The 21560-nt window shown below is 46.6% G+C and overlaps 1 protein-coding gene across 3 annotated transcripts; it reads left to right on the top strand.

Moving 5' to 3' along the window:
- The first annotated feature begins 1423 nt into the window (after window positions 1-1423).
- Window positions 1424-20210, top strand: Trim35 (tripartite motif containing 35). Of its 3 annotated transcripts, none has more exons than XM_013143567.3 (7): window positions 1424-1929; window positions 9285-9380; window positions 13672-13902; window positions 14365-14517; window positions 16535-16557; window positions 17292-17531; window positions 18312-18518. In XM_013143567.3, exons 1-7 carry the CDS (start codon window positions 1492-1494, stop codon window positions 18331-18333), a joined length of 1203 nt encoding a protein of 400 aa, XP_012999021.1. In that variant the 5' UTR covers window positions 1424-1491; the 3' UTR covers window positions 18334-18518. The 3 variants fall into 3 exon arrangements, with proteins under 3 accessions (XP_012999021.1, XP_005008177.1, XP_003479723.1); XM_005008120.4 differs by having other exon boundaries at window positions 1429-1929; window positions 17292-17410; window positions 18312-20210; XM_003479675.5 differs by lacking the exon at window positions 14365-14517 and having other exon boundaries at window positions 1431-1929; window positions 17292-17410; window positions 18312-20210.
- Window positions 20211-21560: the final 1350 nt, after the last annotated feature.

Here is a 21560-nt window from a genome sequence, read left to right as displayed (position 1 = left end):
ATGCCACACTGCCTTGGAGTCAGCCAACTATGAACTGAAACCACTACAAACTGTGAGCCAAGATAAAGTGTTCCTCCTTTAACTTTGGGTGTTGGGTATTTTGTCTCAGCAATGAGAAAAGTATGAAGCAAGCAAGCAAGCTTGCTCCCCAAATGACTGCTGGAGGGCCATGAATTACATATAAGGAACACTGAAAGGAGTAAGAATTACTGATACTTATCTGTGAGAAAAGGACTATTCTGAAGAAAGTAGAAATAAAGACTCTAAAGGCTCTGAGATTTTACCCTACTTGCAAGTCAACAAGGTAGCAGGCTGCATATTCAGATGCTGGTAGAAGACATGACACTCCTGGGTCAGAGAATAAAGGTCAATTTATTACTAATAATAGTCAGGGCATCTACAGAGCCAGGTTCCTGAGCCACATTCGTCACAAGCCTGTGTGATGAGGGATACTTCAGGATTCACTACAGAAGAGAAACCCAGAGTCTAGGAAACCAGAATGTTATACGATAATGATAACAGGAAGTAAGTCCACCAGACTTTTCCCTGGAGGCAGGCAATAGTTCTACCTTCCAAAGCTGTTCATCACAGAAATACCCTTGTTGGGGGTTCGGGGGAGGCTGTCAGGAAAAAGCATGCAGGGCTTCTGCTTTCAAAACATGCAGGAGCATGATACACAAGTCGCCTGCCAGCAGAGCCCAGGACTGGAAGCGGGTCAAGTGAAAGGTATCTGTAAAATAAACCCACCAAAGCAGGAATGGAGTTGGAGAGATTCTGCTCGCCATTAATGGCAAGAGTTCAGTGTGGTTCCTAGCTCCCCAAGCTAACTTTGCTTAAATCCTTAATCCCTGTTTTAATGGGGCCCTGCCCGATTTCCCTAAGCACTTCCCTATTTTTTCGCTTTAATATTCAATATGTCCTCGAGACAAAGGTATTATAGCCGTTTTACTCATAAACAGAGTCTCGTGATTGTGAGTCATCCCCACAGGCCAAGAACCAATGCCTGTCACTACCCTCCTCCCTCAAGTGTTTCCCCGAGGCCGGAATAAGAGTGACCAAGACATGCAAACGCTGAATGCTACGGAGGGGATGCGTCACTAAGAAACCACTACCTGCTCTAAGGGCTGAGGCCACTAAGGGTGCCTTAAGAACCCTCCTCTAACTAGGAACCGGGAGGTTAAAATCTCCGCTTTCTCCCACGTCTGAAACGACCAGGGACTAAGGAAAAGGTTCCTAGACTTTACTTCCCACTTCGAGCCCTAGTAGATGTTCACTGCTGCCCCAGCCCTAAAGCGACCCTAAGACGCTTCGGCGCTCCCATCAGCGGAAGTGAAGCGGAGCCGCTCCAGCACGCCCCTCACGATTGGCCAGCGCTGCCGTCGCTCAGCGGGCCGACCGGAAGTTGTTCGGTGACGCCCTTTCCGCCGCTTCTAACCGCCAAAAAGGTGGGAGGGGCCGGAGTGAAAGTTGCCGGAACTGGCTGCGGAGGCGATGGAGTTCAGTCCGGTGCCGTTGTCTGGGCCTGCTGGCTCCTTCAAGGAGGAGCTCCTCTGCGCCGTCTGCTTCGATCCCTTCCGTGACGCGGTGACGCTGCAGTGTGGCCACAACTTCTGCCGCGGGTGCGTGAGCCGCTGCTGGGAGGTGCAGACGACGCCCACCTGTCCGGTGTGCAAGGCCCACGCGTCGCCCGCGGACCTGCGCACCAACCACACCCTCAACAACCTGGTGGAAAAGCTGCTGCGCGAGGAGGCTGAGGGCGCGCGCCGCGGCGCCGGCCACCGCACCTCGCGCGTCTGCCGCCCGCACCGCGGCCAGCTCGGCTTCTTCTGCCTGGAGGACAAGGAGCTGCTGTGCTGCCTGTGTCAGGCCGACCCCCGGCACCAGGGCCACCGCGTACAGCCGGTGAAGGACACGGCCCACGATTTTCGGGTGAGACGCACCGCGCGGGGGCCGGGTGGCCGATGCTGGGCCGCAGCGCGCGCTCCCAGCGCGGCTCCGCCTCGTGGGGCTCCCGGGCCCCCAGCCGCCCCAATCGGGTACCCTGTAGCGGTGGGAGAAGGGAAGTAGATCCCAGGGAGAGCCGGGGTTCCTTGGCGCCCCCGTGCCCGCCCTCGCTGTAGGGCCCAGGCCAGGCATCACCCCTTCTTTTGCCAGGGACCTGTGACCCGGGATCCTGGGAGCAGCACAGGTGTGCGAGACACAGTTTAGAATGGGGCAGGCAGGATCTGACCTGGATACGGAGCCTTAAGATTCGCAGTCGTCACCTTCCCCATCCGGCACCGCGGTTGGCCTGGTGGTGGGGTGAGGCCTCTGGCCCTAGCCCGCTGGTTTATTATGGTATTCTGGGTCATCGCTCTTTGAGCTTTCTAATGCCTGGAGTTCCAGTGGCTGTAAATAAGCTAAGGAGCAACTGTACAGAGCAAAAGCAACACATGGAGAAGTTTTTGTTGTAGGAAGGAAAAATGATCAGAAAAACTTTTGACCTTAACCCTTAGAAATACCATTTGTACTGTGGCAGTTTAAGTTAATGCTGTGAAACACTAGATTTATTAATCGCCTACTATTAATGCATCCAATCGACGGTTTTAACAGCTGGTTAGTTGACAGGAAGCTGCGTTTATTAAAGGGAGGTACTGCAAAAACCTCCAATACATGGCAGGGTACTTCCTGGCTTCTTTTTAGATAGTTTGTAAGAAATGTCAAAAATGATACTGTTCAAGTCAAGAGGAAGGTAGGGTTGCTATCATGCACGTTTGAATGAGTATGCCTATTACTCCTGCCACCATATTTATTTAATAGTGGTCCAAAACAATGTTTTCCCCATATCCACTGGCAAAAATGCTAAGTTGTGATGTCAGAAAGCTGAAGTAAGTACCAGGTAGCCTGGGGCACTGGTGTGCTGGTTGGGGAATGGAGTTGGTTAGGTACGATCAGAAGATGGACAGGAATCAGGCAGAGCACCAAAGTTGGGACCTGGCCAACATTCAGGAGAACTGGGCTACGGAGCACACACTCTGGACAGTTTGCTGTTAATCAATACCTATCTTGTACTGCTGGGTCCTAAGGTGTTATGATTTCTATCTAGCTATCCCCCTAAAGCCTCATGTGCTAATAGGTGGGGCTTTTTGGAGCTGGCTGAATTTGGGGCATGGGAACTGGCATTAAAGATGTGTGATACTAAGTCCATTGATTGGAAATAACATAGAAGGCAGGTAGTTTGCTGCTTTCTGCCTTCTGCCTGCCACACTGAGCTATTTCTGTTCTGCAGTCTCCTCTGCCGTGCCACACTGCCTTAGAGCCAGCCATTTATGGATTGAAACCTCTACAAACTGAGTTGAAATAAATCTTTCCTTTTTAGATTTTGTTTCAGTAACAAGAAAAGTAACTAAGACATGCGAGTACTTTAGGACATGAGACAGACAACAGTTTCCACCCTCAGGGGAGTTTCCAGAAGAGACCTGAGGGAGGTGGACATGTTAGGTGACCCAGGGTGAGGGAAGGTGGTTCAGGAAGAGGCAGCAGCATATGAAAGTGTCCAGAGCCTGACTGTCAGAGTACCAAGATAATTTCACAGTAGTTAGAATGATGTTGAAGATGCAGACTCAGATCTTACTTACCCTTTATCTTAGAGACCTCAGGGACCAGTCACAGGGTTCTGGTGCCAGAAAGGACACTCAGGGTTGTGGCTGAGAAGTTGGGAGTGGTCTAGTCCCAGATCTGAGAAGTGTGCAAGCTGAGTATAATCAACTTGATGTAGGGTGTAGCTCACTCATTTACCAGCTGTGGCGAGCTCTGAAAGTTTCTCAGTAGGTGACTTTGTGACAAGATACTTACTTTTTTTGTTTAAAAAAAGAAGAACAAGAGAAAAAAAAAAGGATCATTTTATACCAATTTTGAGACCAGTCTGATTATCAGAAATTATAATTACATGAACTAATACTTTTTGAGTATTTACTATGTGCTAGTTGTTTTTAAGTGTTTACATGTTAAAAACACCTTAATGTTCACAGAATCCTAATACTATATGTGAGTTCCTATTATTGCTGTAATAAATTGGTACAAACACAGTGGTTTAAAACAGCGCCAATTCCAGGTGTTAACAGGGCTATGTTCCTTTTGGAGGCTCTAGAGAAGAACATATTTACTTACCTTCTTCAGCTTCTAGAGACCCCTTCCTCCATCTTTAAAGTGTGATATTCCAACTTCAACTTCTGTTGTCAGATTACCTTCTTTGGCTGACTATGGTACCTCTTGTAATGACATTGGGCCCAAACAGATAATCCAGAATATTATACCATATGAGGATCCTTAATTTAATAATCTACAATGACCTTGTGCCAAGTAATCATATTTACATCTTTGGGGGAAGCATTATTCAGCTTGCTACAGGTTAATACTGTTATTCTCATTTTACTGTATAATGTTATACCATATAATGACACTGAGTCACGGTTAGAGTCCAGTAGGCATGACTGAATAAGCACACTAATCAGAAATTATAAGCCAACATTTCTAAGAAGGATGGTATGAGATATGATAACATTGTAAGAGGAAGACCTGCTCTTGTCTGATTTGACATAGAAAAAGTCAGGAACTGATTTCTTAGACACTGAAGGTTCAGAGAAGTAAGCAGGGGGCAGCTGAGTGAGTGAGGGACAAGAAGCAGTGATGGTGGGTTTGTGGGACCAGGGAGCAATAACTCAGGAACATTCTGGAAAGAATGAGGTCTAGCCACATTCTACAAGGCACCAAAGGACATCGTAATAAATTTGAGGTATTGTCCTAAGTGCAGTAGACATGATGGATGAATCAATGAGATTAAAGCATGACATATGTATTTAAGAGCTCTAGAAAGTATTTGTGCTGAGACACCTTAGAAAGACCTTAAGTGCCATGTTTTTTCAAACTTTAACAAAGGTCACAGTCTTAAAAGTACTCTAGCAGTGTGCCCTAAACATGTTATTACTTACATATACATAAACACAGAACTGCTATAAATTCTTCATGCCTATATTACATATAACCAATAAAATACCAAAAAGTTGGCAGGTTAAATCCATGCAAAACTACAATAGGGTATAATTCCAGTTATAATCTGATTTGCAAGGTTTTATTGTGTTGAAGTGAAATCTCTGCTCTTGGCCAAGATCCTCTTGATTAATTCTGTCTTTACTTTGTTGCAAGTGATGACTTGCCAGCCTGTTTTCCTGTTTGAAGAGCTCTGAAAGTCAGGTGACCTACTTGGCCTACTTTGGCTTCAGAACATCTTGTGCTGAGTGTGATTCTGTTCTGTTCTTTTTTTTTTTTTTTTTTCCTTTGAGGCACAATACCAATACCTGCATCTTAAAGAAAGGAAGTTTTATTTTGGTTCATGTTTATAGTCCGTGGTCAGCTGCTTTCAAGGCAGGACCACAGGGCAGAAGGGGGCATAGCAGGTGAGAAGCTGCTATAGGAAAGCAGAGAGATCAAGAGAGAGAGATCTGGGAAATCTCTCTGGGAGAGAGAATCTTCCAAGCTACATTTCCAGTGAACTGTCACCCTCCTCACCACTGACCCCATCTCCCAGTGTAAGTCAACTATAAGCCCCATAATCTGGTCACTTTCCAAAGACCCCACGTATGAATGCAAGAGGCTCTTAGAGGACATCCAGATAAAGAAACATAACAGCTTGCTCTCGGTCCCAAAAGACTCATGTGCGTTCCTTTATGCAAAATGCATTTATTCCATCTTAAAAGAGTTGCCAAAATCCTAACAGTTTCAGCATTGCTGAAGACATAAGGCAGTTTCAGCATTCCTGAGACATAAGGCAAACTCTTAGCTATCAACACCTGTAAAATCAAAAAGAAGCTAAACATTGCTAACATAAAATACTGCAAGATGCATATTCCCATTCTAAAAGAGAATAGGGGATATAAACCAGTGGGACCAAATACAGACCAAAGCCTTGCAAGGCAGATATTTATTCTTGTAGCTCCATGTCGAGCATCTCAGACTAGTTGTGGTGACATGTGAATTTTGGAAGGCTGCTATAATATTTCTGCAGTTATATCCCTCGTGGCATCACTCTTCACCTAGCTTTGGTTTCTCCTTGTGGCTTTCCTCAGATGCTCCACTTCCCTGACTTTTCCACCTTCCTGGGATCTCTGCTGAACTTTTGGGTTCACTCTCACAGCTTCATGTGCTGCCCACTCAGGCACACTGCTTGGCTTCCCAGGCCTTCTTCTGAAATTTGGGTGGAAGCCTCCCTGACCCCACATCTCTTGCATTCTGCATACCTGTAAAACCAACACCATGGAGATGGGGCCGAGGTCTGCTACTGACTCCAGCAGTAACCAGGCCTTTTTGCATCATGGCTGCAGGAGCCTCTGAGTGCCTGGGTTTGCTGAGCACTGTGAACTCAATCCCAGGAAATCAGTTTCCTAAATGACGTTTCTTCAGGATATTCTGGGGCTCATTTCTTAAAGGAAAGGCTTTCACCTTTGAGTCTTCAAAGAGTGAGATCTTTGGGGTTCATCAAATTCCGTCAAGGCATTCTTTGTAAAATCCATGTAAAATATTTGACTTCTTTTTAATGCACATCTTTTCAGTCCTCAACCTTTCCTCTGTTCCAAATTTGCAGAAACTTCCTTCTAGGGCAACGCACTTGTAAAATCACTCAGCAGTGCCATTTGTTCTTGATTTTTAATGTAGAATTGGCTAAACGTTCTCAATGGTATCCATGTCATAGCCTGAATTTTGTGCAGCTTTGAAATTTCCTCTGTCAGATAAATTAGTTCTCTGCCCTTAATCTTGATCTCCTGAAAAGTCTCAGGACATGAGTAAAATGTAGACAAATTTTCTGCCACAGTGTAAGTCTCATGGCTTAGAGTTCAACTGCCACTGGAATCCTTGTTCTGAAAAGAAACTACCTGCATCTGATCTTTCACCTTCTACCTTTTTTAATCAGCATTCTAATCTTGTGAGCCCTGACCAGAATCTTCTGTTAATCTCAGACTACAGTATTCTAAGACTTCTCTAGCCGGTGTCTGCTAACTTTCTCAAAGTTCCTGTGAACCAATAACAAATGGTCAGGTAGCCTCACAGCGACGCCACCACTTCTCTATCATCAGAATCTTCATCACTTTCTTCCTTGCTGGAATAAAATAGCCAACACTAACAAGGAGAAAAGGTTTATTTCGGCTCACTGTTGATACAGGTTTCAGTCCACAGTCAGTTGGCATCAAAGTAGGACGGCATGACAGGGGCATGTTGGGGGGAGACAATGAAGAGAGGAGCTGAGAAAGAAGATAATCCCTTCCAGGCCATGCCCTCAGTGACGCATCTCTTTTCCCTCTATGTCCCCTTTCCTAACAGCAAGTCAGATATAAGTCCTATAATCCAGTCACCTTCCAAAAGCCCTACCTATGAGAACACACATCTAGATACAAACCATAACACACTGGTAGTCCAAGACCATGGAAGTAAGCTGATGACCACTTAACCGTTAACATATCTATGTGTGCTTGTGCTGAAATGGGGAACTGAAAGCATGTATCATACAATTTATTAGGCAATTCAGAATTGGCTTATGTTAGTGTTTCCTTAGTCATCACTGAATAGAAATACTAATTTAAAACACTCCAAAGGCTGGGGATATAGCTGAGTCACACAGCTCCTGCCTGGCAAGTATAAGGTCCTGAGTTTGATTCCTTGTACAAAAATAAACAAAACACTCCAAAATACACAGACTAGACCAACAGGGGACTGTGTAGAGATGGTTATATTTTACTAATAAAGAATATAGAAACTTGGAGAAATGCAGTCACTCACTGAAGGAAAAATAGAGTTACTTGTGGGACAGGAAATTAAAGTGGCAGTGTTCTCAGATCAGAACTCAGAGTTTTTTGCATCTTCCATAGCAGACCTTCCTAGATACTTCTCCAAGTCCCAGGCCTCTAATCTGCATTGTAAAATGCTTTCTGCCTCCCCAAGGCCCCCAAACATCTCATCCTATTGCAGGGTCCTCACAGAGTCCAGGCTTATGATCCATGTCAGGTCCAGGTGGGGTGAGGGTTTTGGGAGAACCATACTGTCTTTGGCAGCAGTTAAAGGTTTAAACAACTGTTTCATCTCACCAGAGACCAACACAACTTGGGCTCATATGCTAGGCCTGTGTGTTAGCCGTGTCCCTTTCCTCTGTGTTTCACATTTCCATCTATAAGACGAGGCACAGATTCTTATTTCACAGAGATAATGTAGAGATCAGATGATGCCATTTAGGTACATACCTAGCATACTTCCTGGCACATAGTAAGCACTTAGTAAGAACTGGCAGTCGTATAATTAATGAATGTTACTAGAGTCATTTTTATTGTTTTTACAAAGAAAAAACTCAAAAAGCTTTCTTAGAATATAGAAAGCACCAAGTATGGTGGTACATACCTATGATCCCAGCTCTTGGGAGGCTGAGGCAAGAGGATTGCTGTGAGTTCATTGCCAACTTGGGTTGCATAGAAAGTTCAAGGCCAACCAAAACTGCATAGTGAGATCCTGGAAAAAAAAAAAAAAATAGAGACAGAGAGGGGGAGAAGAAAGAGAAAAAGAGAATGATAGACCTCAAGTAAAAAAGGTAAGAAACCAACCTAAAACTCATAGTGGCTCTTTAGGGTGTCCAAGGAAGTCAGAAACAATTAAAATGTTAAAAAACAGAAGTTGCTAACCCACATTTGGGGGTGCTGATGTTTTTCACGTGATCAAGCAATGTTAGACATCAACAGAGGGCTGGAGTGAGGCCGGGCGCGTTTAGTGGTGCATGTCTGCACTCCATGGTAAATGGCTGGATCCACTCCTGTTTCAGACCCACATATTACGACTGCAGACCAATGCAGCTCCAAGAACTGCCAAGGGAGCCTATTGTCTGTATAGTAAGCACACAATTAGGGACTCCGGTGCAGCCCGGTCCAGTCCTGGCCCTCAGCAGGATGCCCTTCTCTGCTGGACCCATGACCAGCCTGTCAGACCCGGCACCTTTCCCTGCTCCGCCCTGACTCCCTGTCTCACCTGTACTGGCAAAAAACACAGGGCACTGGGTTAGAGACACCCAGCAGCTATTTCTGCTCTTGAACGGACATCCGGCTGAGAGTCAACTGTAGTTACCGTTCGGCTGTGCCTGCGGTGCTTGGCAGGACTGGGTTTGGTAACATGGTCATTATGTTCCTGTGAAAGTGGAATTCCAGGGTAAATGTGTGTTGCCCTTCTTGTATGACCTCCAGCCCTAACTTGCCTTCCTCCTCTTCTCCTGGCAGGCCAAGTGTAAGAACCTGGAGCACATGCTGCGGGAGAAAGCCAAGGCCTTCTGGGCCATGCGACGTTCCTATGAGAACATCGCCAAGCACAACCAGGTGAGTGAGGGCTTGGGCTGAGTGGAGAGGTGGGGACACCCAGGGAAGTTGGGGAGAGGTGAGCAGGGTTGGCCCTGGATTTGACCAGTACTACCCACAGCGGAGCTTTTGACTTTGAGGCGGCCTTCCTTAGTGCTGAGGCCTTGTGGAGCCAAACTCTTCAGCACTGGTGGGGCTTCTTGTCTGTCTAAGACCTGGGCAGGGTCACACCAGCAGCCACAAAAAGCCACCTGGACTCTCTGTTCTGGTGACTTAAAATAAACTTCATCACATGCGCATCACTGTGTACTGGTGCCCAGGCCGATGATGAGCTGTGACTCCTTTGTGATTCCTCATTTCCTTTTGGTCCCTGTGTCCACTCAATGAAAAGTCCTGTCCCTTCTTCAGAATATACCAGGTCACAACTGTGCTGCTCACCTGTCTTTCCTCCTGCTTCCTCTGCACTAGAGTGATCTTTTGGAAAAACACATCAGATACTCTGTTCCGGCCGCCTGGGCCTCTCTGTTTCTTAAACTAGGCAAGTCTGTTTCCCGGGCCCTATGTATAGCTTCTTTGCCATTAGAATCTCTGCTCCCGTGTCCTTCATTACCCCAAAAGGGCCCTTCTCTTTCACTTGATGTCTTGTCTCTTGGGTGTGTGTTCTCCAAGACACTGCATTCTTTTTGATCTCCTGTCATCTCAGCATAAGGAGAGCAGGCACACAGTCTATTCCTGGTCTCTTGAAGTTCTGGGCCCACAGTGAGTGGCCAGTAATGTACTTGTGGCTTTCAGCGAACTCCATGGTGAGATGTCAGTGAGGCTCTTTCCAAGCCCAGTGCTGGACTTCAGGCACATAGGCACAGGAGGCCACTCTCTGGGGCAGCATGTGTGTGCCGCAGCTGGGATGAGTCCAGCTGGGTGGTAACTGCTAGCAGCAGTCACCTCGGGGAGTACTGGACAGAACCAGGGAAGCAGTCAGAAGCTGGCCTCCAGCAGGGGAGACAAAACAGGAGAAAGACCCCCCCAGAAGACCTGCTTTCAAATCTAAGCCTGTCTGCAGAAAACCTCTGCCAAACTAATCCTCAAAAGGAAAAGAGGACAGTTCCTTTTGAACTGCAGTTTGGGTTTAAGCATTCAAATAAGATAATACATAGAAGCACCCAACAGAGAGAAGCCATCCAACATTTCTGGTGTCTCAGAGACAACAAACTGACGTAAGAAAGAATTTGCTTTTTTTATTTTGCTGTAATATTTCAGACCCCTAAGCATGTAATGAAGTTCTATTTAAGAATGAGATTACGCCCTGCCATTTCTGGAAGGCACCTTTAGAAGTGTCATGGAGTCATAGGACTTCTTTTCTACCCTTTGACTTAGTCGCTTCTGTGCCCAAAGTGACTTGACCGGCTTGCTATGGACAGAATGGACTGGGATACCGTGGGGGAGGGCTGTTATCCGCCTGACCCAAGCAACCGAAGGCTCTGAGGATTTGTATGGAGAGCCGTGAAGTCTCTAGAATTCCAACTTGATCATTGCTTTTCCTGTCAGAGCCCATGAATCCAACTTGATGGTGTAGTATGTGTCTGTGTTTACCTGTTTACGGTGAGGCTTTTGTGACCTTCGGTGACAGAGGCTGGAGTTGCTGTGATACTTGCTGAATTTTCCTGCCTCTATTCTTTTGTATCCTGAAATAGAATCACCTGAGGTCCCACTTTGTCTACCACACGAGTGATCAGTCCTTTTAGCCTGAGGTTTCAGCGTGTTTTCTGTTCTTATTTGCATCTCTTTGATTACTGGTGAGTTTGTATGTCTTTTCTCAGTACAGGAAGTTCCCAACTTAAAAATGTTCAAGTTGCAGACTTTCACAGATATGAGTGGACCTCACATTATGAACATTAGTAGATGCCATCAAATTGTGGTAGTAACTTACAGGTCTCCTGGACATTGTCACAGTTGTGCTGTGTGTGCTCATTGACAGTGGACAGTGCTCATCAGAGCCCAGGGTGTCTGGAAGTAAGGAGAGCAGGGCTGATGCAGAGGGGCTGCTAGGAAGTCCAAAGCAATACAGATACATTGTATATTTGCGTTACAGCTGTGTGGTCACACTGTTAGACTTAGGAGTGACTCCAACATACGAACATTCTTCTGGAAAGGAGCCCAGGACTCAGGGATTTACTGTACCAGTTTCTTAGCAAATGCCAGTTCATGCCCTCCCCACTTTGCATGTCCTGGGGATTGAACCAGGGCTTCCTGCATTCTAGGCAAGTGCTCTACCACTCAGCTACACCCCAGCCCTAATTTATGTTCTTTTTTTTTTTAAACTTGGGATCAAACTCATGACCCGGCGCTTGCCAGGCAGGAGCTTGCTCCACTGAACTAAATCCCTGGCCCTTAAGTTCTTTTTTATTCTTGGAGTAGTTGTCTTTTTTCCTAGTGGATTTGTAAGAATGCTTATGTACATTAAGACGATTAAGTTTGTCAAATAAGCTTGTTACAATTATTTTTCCTAGTTTGTTATTTCTTTTTCCCTGAGTCATTTTCACTTTTTTGTTTTCTTTGGCTTTATCATCTTTTCAGAACTGTAAGTGTATTTGAACTGTTAGGCCCAAAACTGAGGTTATAATCTGCCTTAACTAGAGCCCATATTTGGAATTGATTTTCCAATGGTTGTCTTAGAATTATGTGTATATATTTAGCTTTATTAATAGTCTTTCCATACAAAACTTCTGATGTTATATTCAGTTATCTCAGTCTTTCAACCGTCTCATTTTCATATTATACTAAGAAATGTCTCTTTCATTTCTCAGGTAAGAAATAATTTCCTTTCTCTAAGTGTGTTTTGTCCACAACTTTTGTGTGTGTGTGTGTGTGTGTGTGTGTGTGTGTGTGTGGTTATGATTTGGAGTGTACATGTTAAGATAATACTGCCTATTATTTAAAAAAAGTCTCTGCGACTGCTGTCATGCATGGGCCACCGCCAGAGTGGAGACAGGCAAACCCAAGCTGTTTGTGGACTACAGGTTTGCGGGGTGAGAACAAGGCTATACCAGCAAGCCAGACCCTGGGAACCAGTGCCATGTACAGGCCACTGCCAAAGTGGGGCCAGCCAGACCCCAGCCCCTTTTGTTGCGCAGGCTGGCAAACAGGAAGTACAATCCCCTTCCCCATTCCTACCCCATAAGCGACCTGCTGATCCAGAGGAGCACAGGCTGTGGTGAAATACAATTGGATGCTTGTGGTGTTTGGTGTTTCACTGACTTTGTAGCTCTAGGGCCACTGGTCTGATCACAGATTTAGAGGATGGCAGTACACAGTGTGGCATCTAGGGGGGAATCTCATTCTGAGGATTGTAGCCATTCTTGATTCCCTATTATCTTGTGTTGAAGTCCTATATCATTTTCATTGATTTGTTGTGTTGGGGCCTTTTTTTTTTTTTTATGTTAAATATGATGGCAGGAGCAGCTTTTTCAAAGATAGCAGATACGTTATGGTAGCCATTCTGGATTTACTATTGTCTTCTTTTGAAGTCCTTTATTGCACTCATTGTTTTGTTTTTATTAGTTCTATTCTGTTCTGTTTTTTACTATGTCTGAAGGTATCTGAAGCTATTTTGAAAACAGCAAAAGGGATTATGGTAATCACTGTTGATTTCATAATGTTTTCAAGTCCTGTATTACTTATACTGGTTTGTTTTGATTGGTTTTATTGTTTTATTTTCCTTGGTTTTATCTCTTTAAAATAAATTTTAAAAAAATAAACAAAAAAACAAAAAGCCTCTGGATCAGGCAAATGAAGGTCCTAAAATTTGTAGGTATGTTAACTTTTTTAAATTGTTGCTGTATGGCAATGGCAGTGCGTACCTAAAATCCCAGGACTCTGAGAGGCTGTGATAAGAGGATCGGAAGTCTGAACCCAGACTGGGTAACTTAGCAATGTAGAGACCCTTTGTCAGAATAAAAAATAAAAAGGGGCTAGGAATGTAGCTCAGCGAGAAGGCCTTGGGTTCATCTCTATTACCACCACGAAAAAAAACCCTGTTATTTGCAAGAAACCAGTGTGGTGACATACACCTGTAATCTTGGTGCTTGGTTAAGCAGGATGGCAAATTTAAGGCCAGTCTGAAAAATCAAAACAGAAATGCTGCTTTTGTGATACTTCATTTCTGTGATTCAGGAGTTCTCTTGCTGTTGTTTTATCTATAGAAATTCTATATAGAATTCCTTTAGAACATGGAGTTCTTACTGCAGCATGAAGGTCACTGGCTGGGGGACAGCTGAGAATCCCATTTCTAACCTTCTCCAACTCCCTGGTGCAGGTAGAGGGTGCCTGGCTGCAGAGCCGTATCCGGGAAGAGTTTGAAAAGCTCCGAGAGTTCCTGCAGAAGGAGGAGCAGGCTACACTGGATGCCATGACTAATGAGGCCAGACAGAAGCAGCTCTTGGCTGACCAGAAGATGAAGCGGCTTGAGGAAGAGACTGAGATGCTGGCCCATGAGATCGAGCGGCTGCAGGCGGAAATGAAGGAGGACGACATCTCTTTTCTCATGGTGAGGTATTCAGCATCTGGATTCAGGGATGGGACCAGATGTTCAGGGACTAGGCACAAAACATGGCACCAGTCTGGCCAGCCTAGAGCTCCATGGCTCCCCAGCACCTGGCCCGGAAGGGCTAAGTTGATCCGCTCTTAGCATCAGAGGCTGACAGACTGAGGAGAGTGGAGCCTGAGAGTCTCATCTCTGCCCCTTTCTCACATTTTTTTGTTTGTTTTTTTAAAATAGAGTCCTTAAAAGTTACTCAGTTACTGAAATTTCTTTATATAAATATGATGTCCTGGTATTTTCTCTTGTTAAGAAAAGGATGATTCTGTTTTTTTTTTAATAGTGTTGAGTTCATTTTTCTTTCATTTATTGGTTTTGTCATTGCTCTTTACAAAAAAGTTTCTGTAACTCAAAAGCTACTTTATAAGTCAGTCAGGAAACCTATCAGGGTACCTACCTGTGCCCCTGCAGGCAGCAGACATCTCTGGGAAAGGGGAGTCTGTCCAGCAGAGCGAGGAGGGTCAGAGCCATCAAGCGGGAAAGTCCCATGTGAACTACGACCTTTGCAGATCCTACAAAGCCTGGAGCCACTGGTCCCGGTCCCCACATTGCCTGATTACAGAGGTGCCTGATGGGATTAAAAGTTGGGTTCCTTGCCAGTTCTGTTGAGGACATTGGGAGAGTTGTCCTGTCTAGTGCCCAGAGTGCTTCCAGGAATGCTTTCGGCTTAAAGCTATTTTTATTGTTGTTGTTATTGTGCTACAATTTGCATACTGTACTACATAATTCACTCACTGTTTTAAAGTTTATTTCTTTTAAAAGACAGGCTCTTGCTTTGTTACCCAAGTTGGCTTCAAACTCTTGGGTTCAAAAGATCTTTCTGCCTTAGTCTCTTGAGTAACTGGAACTATTAAGTGCGCATACCCTGACTTCATTCACCCATTTAAAATAGCCAGTTCTCCAGTTTTCAGTATGGAACAGAATTGTGCACCCATCACGACTGTGCCTTTTAGAACATTTTATCACTCACAGAGAGGTCTATGCCCTTCAGCGATCACATCTGAATCCTTTCTCCCCCAGCCACTGGCAACCAACCTTCTTTCTAGACTTGCCTAATCTAAACATTTGTCATAAATGGGATTGTTCACCTTTTTTAACTGGCTTCTTGCATTCATCATGTTTTGAGGTTTTATCTGTATTACAGCATCTATTAGTGCTTCTTTCTTAGTATGCCAAAGAAAATCCCATTGTATATTTTACTGGTTGCATTGATCGTTGTTCGGGTTGTTTCTACCTTTTTCAGTACTGGAGATTGAATCTAGGGCTTTTACGCTGAACTGTATGCTCAGCCCTTTTTTTAAAACTTTGCGACACAGTCTCACTGAGTTGCCCAGCATGGACTTGAACCTACTATTTTTGTGCCTCAGCCTCATAAAGTATAGCTGTTACAGGCAGGTGCCACTGTGCCTGGCTTACTTTTTTATTTTATTGGCAATAAACATTCATGTACCATTTATTTATGGATCTGTTTTCATTTCTCTTGAGCATATTTATCTAGGAGTAGATTTGCTGAATCTAAAGTATCAGGTTTCACTGAAGATTTGCTAGGCTGTTTTGTAAAGCAGCTGTACTATTTTATATTCCCACCAGCAGTGTCTGAGTAATCCAGCTTCTCCACGTGAACTGTTTTTAGTAGCTGTGCTGCTGGGTGGGGTGGTATGTTACTGTGCTTTTGATTCCAGTTCCTGATGACTAATGATGTTGGCTATCTTTCATGTGCCTATTGGTCATTTGTAGCTCTTCTGTTGAGAAATGTCTGTTCCATTTCTTTGCCCATTTTTTAATTGGGCTATCCTTTTGTCATTCATTTGTAAGAATTCTTTATCTCAGGTCAGGGATATAGCTCAGGCCTAAGTGCCTGCTTGCCAAGTGCAAGGTTCTGAGTTCAATTCCCAGTGTTCCTCCAAAGATTTATCTCTGTGATTCACTTTGAGTTAATTTTCTATATAGAGTCACGCTTCAACTTTATTGTTTTACATGTCGACATCTATTGTTTTACATGTGCCATCTTTTTTTTTTTCCCCAAGACTGTTCTCTTCCCCATTGAGTGATCTTGGCCCTTTGTAGATAGTTGACAATTAACTTGAGGGTTTGTTTCTGGACTTTGAATCCCATTTCACTGATTTATATGTCTGTTTTGGGATTTTCTGTGGGATTTTTTTTACTTTGAGACAGGGTGTCACCAGGTTGCTCAGGCTAGCCTCAGACCTGTGATTCTCCTGCCGCTTCAGCTTTCTGAGTAGCAGTGTTACAGGTCTGTACTACTGTCTGGCTATATGTCATTTTCATGTTAGCCTCACGCTGTGTTATTACTGTTAGTGAGCATGAGGCGTCTAACTTTGCTCTTCTTTTTCATGATTATTTTGGATATTCTCTGTTCCTTGAATTCCATATGAATTTTAGAGTCAGTATTTTAGTTTCTACAAAGAAGTCACCTGGGATTTTGAAGAGATGATGCTCAATCTGTGTATCAGGTTAGGGAGTATTGACATCATAACAGTGTTTGTGAATGTGGGAGCATGATTCCTCTTGAGGCTAGAAGACTCACATACTGTCTGTGTGTCTCTCTTTTCTCCTTCAGAAACACAAGAGCCGAAAACGCCGGTAAGTTGCCCGGTCTTGTGGAAGGGAGGGGAAGAGCAGGCAAAAGAAAAAACCAGTGGTGCAAAATCCAGTGGCTCCAGGGCCAGGCAGGTAACGCACAGTGGGTGGAACCTGGAGACAGGGGGTGCTGGCAGGTGAAGGGTCTCTCGAGGCATTGGTGCTGCCCGCCGGGATAGCAGTGGAGGGCTGTTTTCCCCAGGGCAAGGTCACCATCCACTGTGCGGGGAAGAGAGTCGCCTCTCTCTCAGCCCCAGGACACAGCCAGGGACATAGGTGGCTGTTGGGTTCTTTGGGATGAATAAGGAAGAACTTTGTCCCTCTGGTCGGAACTGTTCAGAGACCAGAGAGTGCTTTGGGTGTGAGTGAGTTCCCTGTCAGTGGAGGTATTCAGGACAAGTTGAGTAGTACTGGCTGTGTTGGACTAGAGCATTCATTGTTAAACTTCCCTCTAATTCAGACATCCTATGACAGGGATTTGTCACTCTGTCCGCAAGGATGGCAGCCCTGTTGGAGAACCTCTTCCTATTTGTATTTTCACAGCTAGGGTAGGATGAGCCCTCTGGCCAAATTCCTCAAGTGGGGTGGCAGCCAAATAGGCTTGTGGCCCAATCCAGGGGATTGTTATGGGGAAGATGACCAGGAGCTTAGACCCAGGGCAAGGGGACAGGTCCTGCTGCCCATTCCCTAGATGCCTGGCCCCAGCCCTGCACACCATGCCCAGTCCTCCCTTCCAGGCTTTTCTGCACCATGGAGCCAGAGCCTGTCCAGCCAGACATGCTTGTTGATATCTGCAAGTACCTCGACTCCCTCCGGTACCGTGTCTGGAAGAAGATGATCACGTGTGTAGAAGCCGGTGAGGGCTGCTGGCAGGTGGTCCAGGCAGGGGAAGCTCTCCTTGCCTGTAGGGAGCCAGCCACGCTGCCTCTGCTGGGCTCCACCTTGTCTCCCAGCCGGCTCCCTCCAGCCTGTCCCAGGCACGCCAACCGTTCCTCACCCTCTTGCCTGACTGCCAGCTCCTTTCTGGGCAGGACCTGGTCCTCTGTCACCTCTTCAGAACAACCACTCCCCTTCCTCTTCAGAACTGTAGCATGTAGAATGAGGGACCTCATGCAAGGTCACCACTCCCAAGATGACCACAGCCCATGCCAACCATTGTGTCCTGGAGTGTCAGGAAGGAGAATGTCTTGCCTTCTCTAAGACACTGTATGTTCCTAAGAGGAGTCCCTGCCTCTGTTGGTACCTGTGGTTGCTGTAACAAAGGACACAAATGGGGTTGCTTAAAATGACAGAAATTTATTCCCCCAGCCCAGGTGGTCACAGGGCCCTGGTCCCGCTGAAATGTGTAGAGTGGGCCCTTCTCACTTCTGCTGACTTCTGGGGCCCGCTGGCATTGCCTGGTTGACCCTGGCTCATGACTGCAGCACTTTGACCTCTGTTCTTTCTGTCACATGCCATTTTTCCTAGTATCATTGCCATTTTTCCTTTTTAAAGAACAATCATGTTGGGCTAAAGGCCCACGCTACTGCAGTCTGAGTTAATCTTAGCTACTTTGATTTGTATCAGCCCTGTTCCAAAATAAGGCCATATTCTGAGGGAACCTAGTCCAGTCTGTAACCCATCAGCCTGGGCAGTGCCCTGGATGCATGGACGGGTGGGACCCAGGTGTTTGGTGTAGGCCCAGCAAATGTTAGCCAGCGTGGCAGAAGAGGAGTGTCACATTGGCTGATTGTCCCCTTTTTCCCCTTCGTCTGCAGTGCCCTTCAGCCTGGACCCTAACACGGCGGCCGGCTGGCTCTCCGTGGCCGATGACCTCACCAGTGTCACCAACCACGGCTACCACGTGCAGGTGGAGAACCCGGAGCGCTTCTCCTCGGCACCCTGCCTGCTGGGCTCCCGCAGCTTCTCCAAGGGCTCCCACACTTGGGAGGTGGCCCTGGGTGGGCTGCAGAGCTGGCGGGTGGGTGTGGTACGGGTACAGTCGGAGGAGGGCACAGAGGGCCACTCGCCGAGCAACTATCACGACATGCGCTCCGGCTTCTGGTATCTGTGCCGCACACAGGGCGTGGAGGGGGACCACTGTGTGGCCTCGGACCCAGCCACGTCACCCCTGGTCCTGGCCATCCCACGCCGCCTGCGTGTGCAGCTGGAGTGTGAGGAGGGTGAGCTGTCCTTCTACGACGCCGAGCGGCACTGCCACCTGTACACCTTCCACGCCCGCTTCGGGGAGGTGCGGCCCTACTTCTACGTGGGCAGTGCGCGGGACGACAGACCCCCTGAGCCTTTGCGCATCTGCCCACTGCGCATCAGCGTTAAGCAGGAGCCTGACAGCTGAGCGGCCCGAGCACCATCCGGTGTCTGCCCCGGCCTTCGTGCAGCATTCCCCGCAGTTCCCTTCTCCCTGGGACTCCCAGCCCTGTACCTGTCTGGTGTTTGCCTCTTCTCTCCCCATACTTAAAAGCCCCCTAAGAGGCCTCTTGCCGTGCCCAGGCTCCCAAGAGTCAGGGCGCTTTCAGGGATGGTGTAACCCTCATTCCAGGACTTTGCTTCAGGAATGGGCCTGTTCTACAGTGTAGGTTTCATTGTCTCCCAGGTTTGGTGAGGCCAGTCATCCAGGTGACTGCTGTTGGAGAGTTTATCCCTCTGTTAGTGTGGCAGGCTATGCCACATGGGGCCACCCAGGGCCTGTTAGGAGGCAGGGGTGCAGGAGGAAGTACAGCCAGAGCCTTTGTCATTTTCTGAGAAGGAAAGGCGGGGCACAGTGGCCAGGGTGCAGGGGTTTAGTGTGGGCTAGTCAGAGCAGTTGCCACTGCTCCAGGGTGTAGGGTGTAGAAGCTGCCCCTGAGGGACCGGCGCTGGCCCTGAGAGCCGTGTAAGACAGGTTCAGGAGGCCATGGGGCCTGGCTCGGGGCTGGTGAGTGTCTCAGGATTGGGTCGCTGGGAAGTCACCTGTCAAGTCCCCACCTCCAGAGCTTCAGGAATACAGTATGTACAATACAGTTAATGCAGGGCCATGCCGTGGCTTTGGGACATGACCCAGGGATCAGTGCCACCTTCCGTTACTATGAAACTGCTGCGCAGATCTCACTGGGCAGACAGGCAGAGCTCACTGACCATCGACCTGCCCGTTTTTCTGTTAGTATTTGAATAGGCCCTTTCCTCAGAACCACGAATTCCAGAGCACTTTTGTTCCCACACTGGGTCTCAGTTTCCACCCCTATGAGACGACAGGCCTGGCAGCCCTCCTGTAATTTCGGGGGAGCAAGTTCCTCTGCTGAATTATTTCCCAGGCTGAGGAGGGAAGTTAGGAAGAAGCGAAGGGGTACAGTGTGGGGCCCCCATGGCTGGGACCCGAGACCCAGCAGAGTTGGGTGGGGAGGCATACACCCTCGTCTTCAATGCCTTGTCCTGCTCTGCCCACCCTGCTTGCTATTGCACTGCCACCTGTTGAGGCTCCGTGGGGTTCTCTCTGCAGTGTCCACCTTTTCTTTCTCAGGCCTGCAGGTGGTTTCTAGTTGTAGCCCAGGAAGCCAGACAGTAAAAACAAACATTCTGCCTTGGGTACAGTGTTTCAGTGGGGCCACATTCTTGATCAAAGATGTGGCATCCTGCCTCCTGCCTGTACCCCCACTTCATAAAAACATGTTTTAAACAGAGTGTGACTCCTGCCTGTTAATTGGTTATCAGTGTCTTGTGCACATTGGTTCTGTAACAAATGGGCTTGCGGGGTGGGACCACGGTGGCACTGCCACTGGTTTCAGCTGGGGTCGGGGGATTGAGCATCAGCGCACTAACACTGGGCACTGAGTGCCCGGTGCTGAGGGCCACAGTTGCTCCCAGCACCAGGGAGCCGGGTAGGTCTGCTGAGCCTTTGCCCTCCATGGCGTCAGTGTGATGGCCCTGACCTGAAGTTACTTTGTTATATATAGTTTTTTTAAATGTTTTATTTTTACCTTAGATGGAAGGCTTTTTTAAACATTAAAGATAATTTGATCTGGATATGGTGATACATACTTGTTATCCCATCACTGTGGGAAGTTGAGGCAGGGGGGCCGATCCAAAGTTCAGGCCCAGCCTGGGCAACTTTGGGAAGCCTAGGATTTAAAAAAAAGATACATTCTCTCAATATATTTCAGTGTTCTTGTTTCAAATTCCATGTTGTGGTATGCATTATTTTTGTTGTAATATTGTATTGAATGGAGTGATACTGCATTTTATTTATCAATTGGATTTTGGCTGTTTCCATTCTTGGCTACTATAATCTGCAGTGAACATTCATGTGCAAGATTTTACGTGGACTTGTCTTTAATTCTTTGTGGTAAATGAATACCTGGGAATGGATTTGCCACATCACTCGGCGACTCTGATCTTTGGAGAAATCGCCGAGCTGTTGCTCAGTGTGAGTCCCAGGTCCGTGCCCACCAGTAGACAAGGGTTCACTTAGCTGTCATTTTGGCAAGGGTGTAGGTGACTCACTGGCTGTGGTTTGCATTTCCCCGGTGGCTGATCATATTGAGCATCTTTTCATCTATTTGTTTATCTGCTGAAGAAAACTTCAGAACCTTTGCCCATTTTTAATTGGTTATTTGTCTTTTTATTCTAAATATAAGTCTGCTGCATATCTGACAAAACTCATCTGTGGGTTGTCACTTGATGGCCTTTCAAACTCAAACTTTTTAAAATTTTAATGATTTAGTTTTTTGTTATTTGCATATCCTAGTTTTGTTTGTTCTGTTGTGGCACTGGGCATTCAATCCAGGGACAATACCACCAAGGTACATTCTCTGCCCTTTGTATTTTGAGGCAGGTCACTGAGTTGCCTAGGTATCCTCGTATTTGAGATCTTCCTGCCCCAGCCTCCTGAATAGCGGGAATCGCAGACCTTTGCTTCCTGTCTTGGAGGGTAAAATTCCATCATAAGTATGTGGTCACTGGCTGAGAAGCAGAACAGTGAGTGAGGGGTTTTCCTGACCATGGTTAGTGGTGGGCACCTTAGGGGTACATTA

This window comes from Cavia porcellus, unplaced genomic scaffold (genome assembly GCF_034190915.1).
Source record: "Cavia porcellus strain 051 isolate PalLab524CR breed Dunkin Hartley unplaced genomic scaffold, mCavPor4.1 scaffold_24, whole genome shotgun sequence".
NCBI classification, from domain to species: Eukaryota; Metazoa; Chordata; class Mammalia; order Rodentia; family Caviidae; genus Cavia; species Cavia porcellus.
Note: the sequence above shows the minus strand (reverse complement) of the source record. Positions and strands in the feature narration are given on the sequence as shown.

What these genes read in the sequence shown, in the direction of transcription:
- Trim35 (XM_005008120.4), top strand. Translation starts at nt 1,492, where the DNA reads ATGGAGTTCAGTCCGGTGCCGTTGTCTGGGCCTGCTGGCTCCTTCAAG. An exon ending in CACAAGAGCCGAAAACGCCG is followed by an intron (nt 16,558 to 17,291) that starts GTAAGTTGCCCG and finishes CCTCCCTTCCAG; the next exon opens with GCTTTTCTGCACCATGGAGC. An exon ending in GATCACGTGTGTAGAAGCCG is followed by an intron (nt 17,411 to 18,311) that starts GTGAGGGCTGCT and finishes CTTCGTCTGCAG; the next exon opens with TGCCCTTCAGCCTGGACCCT.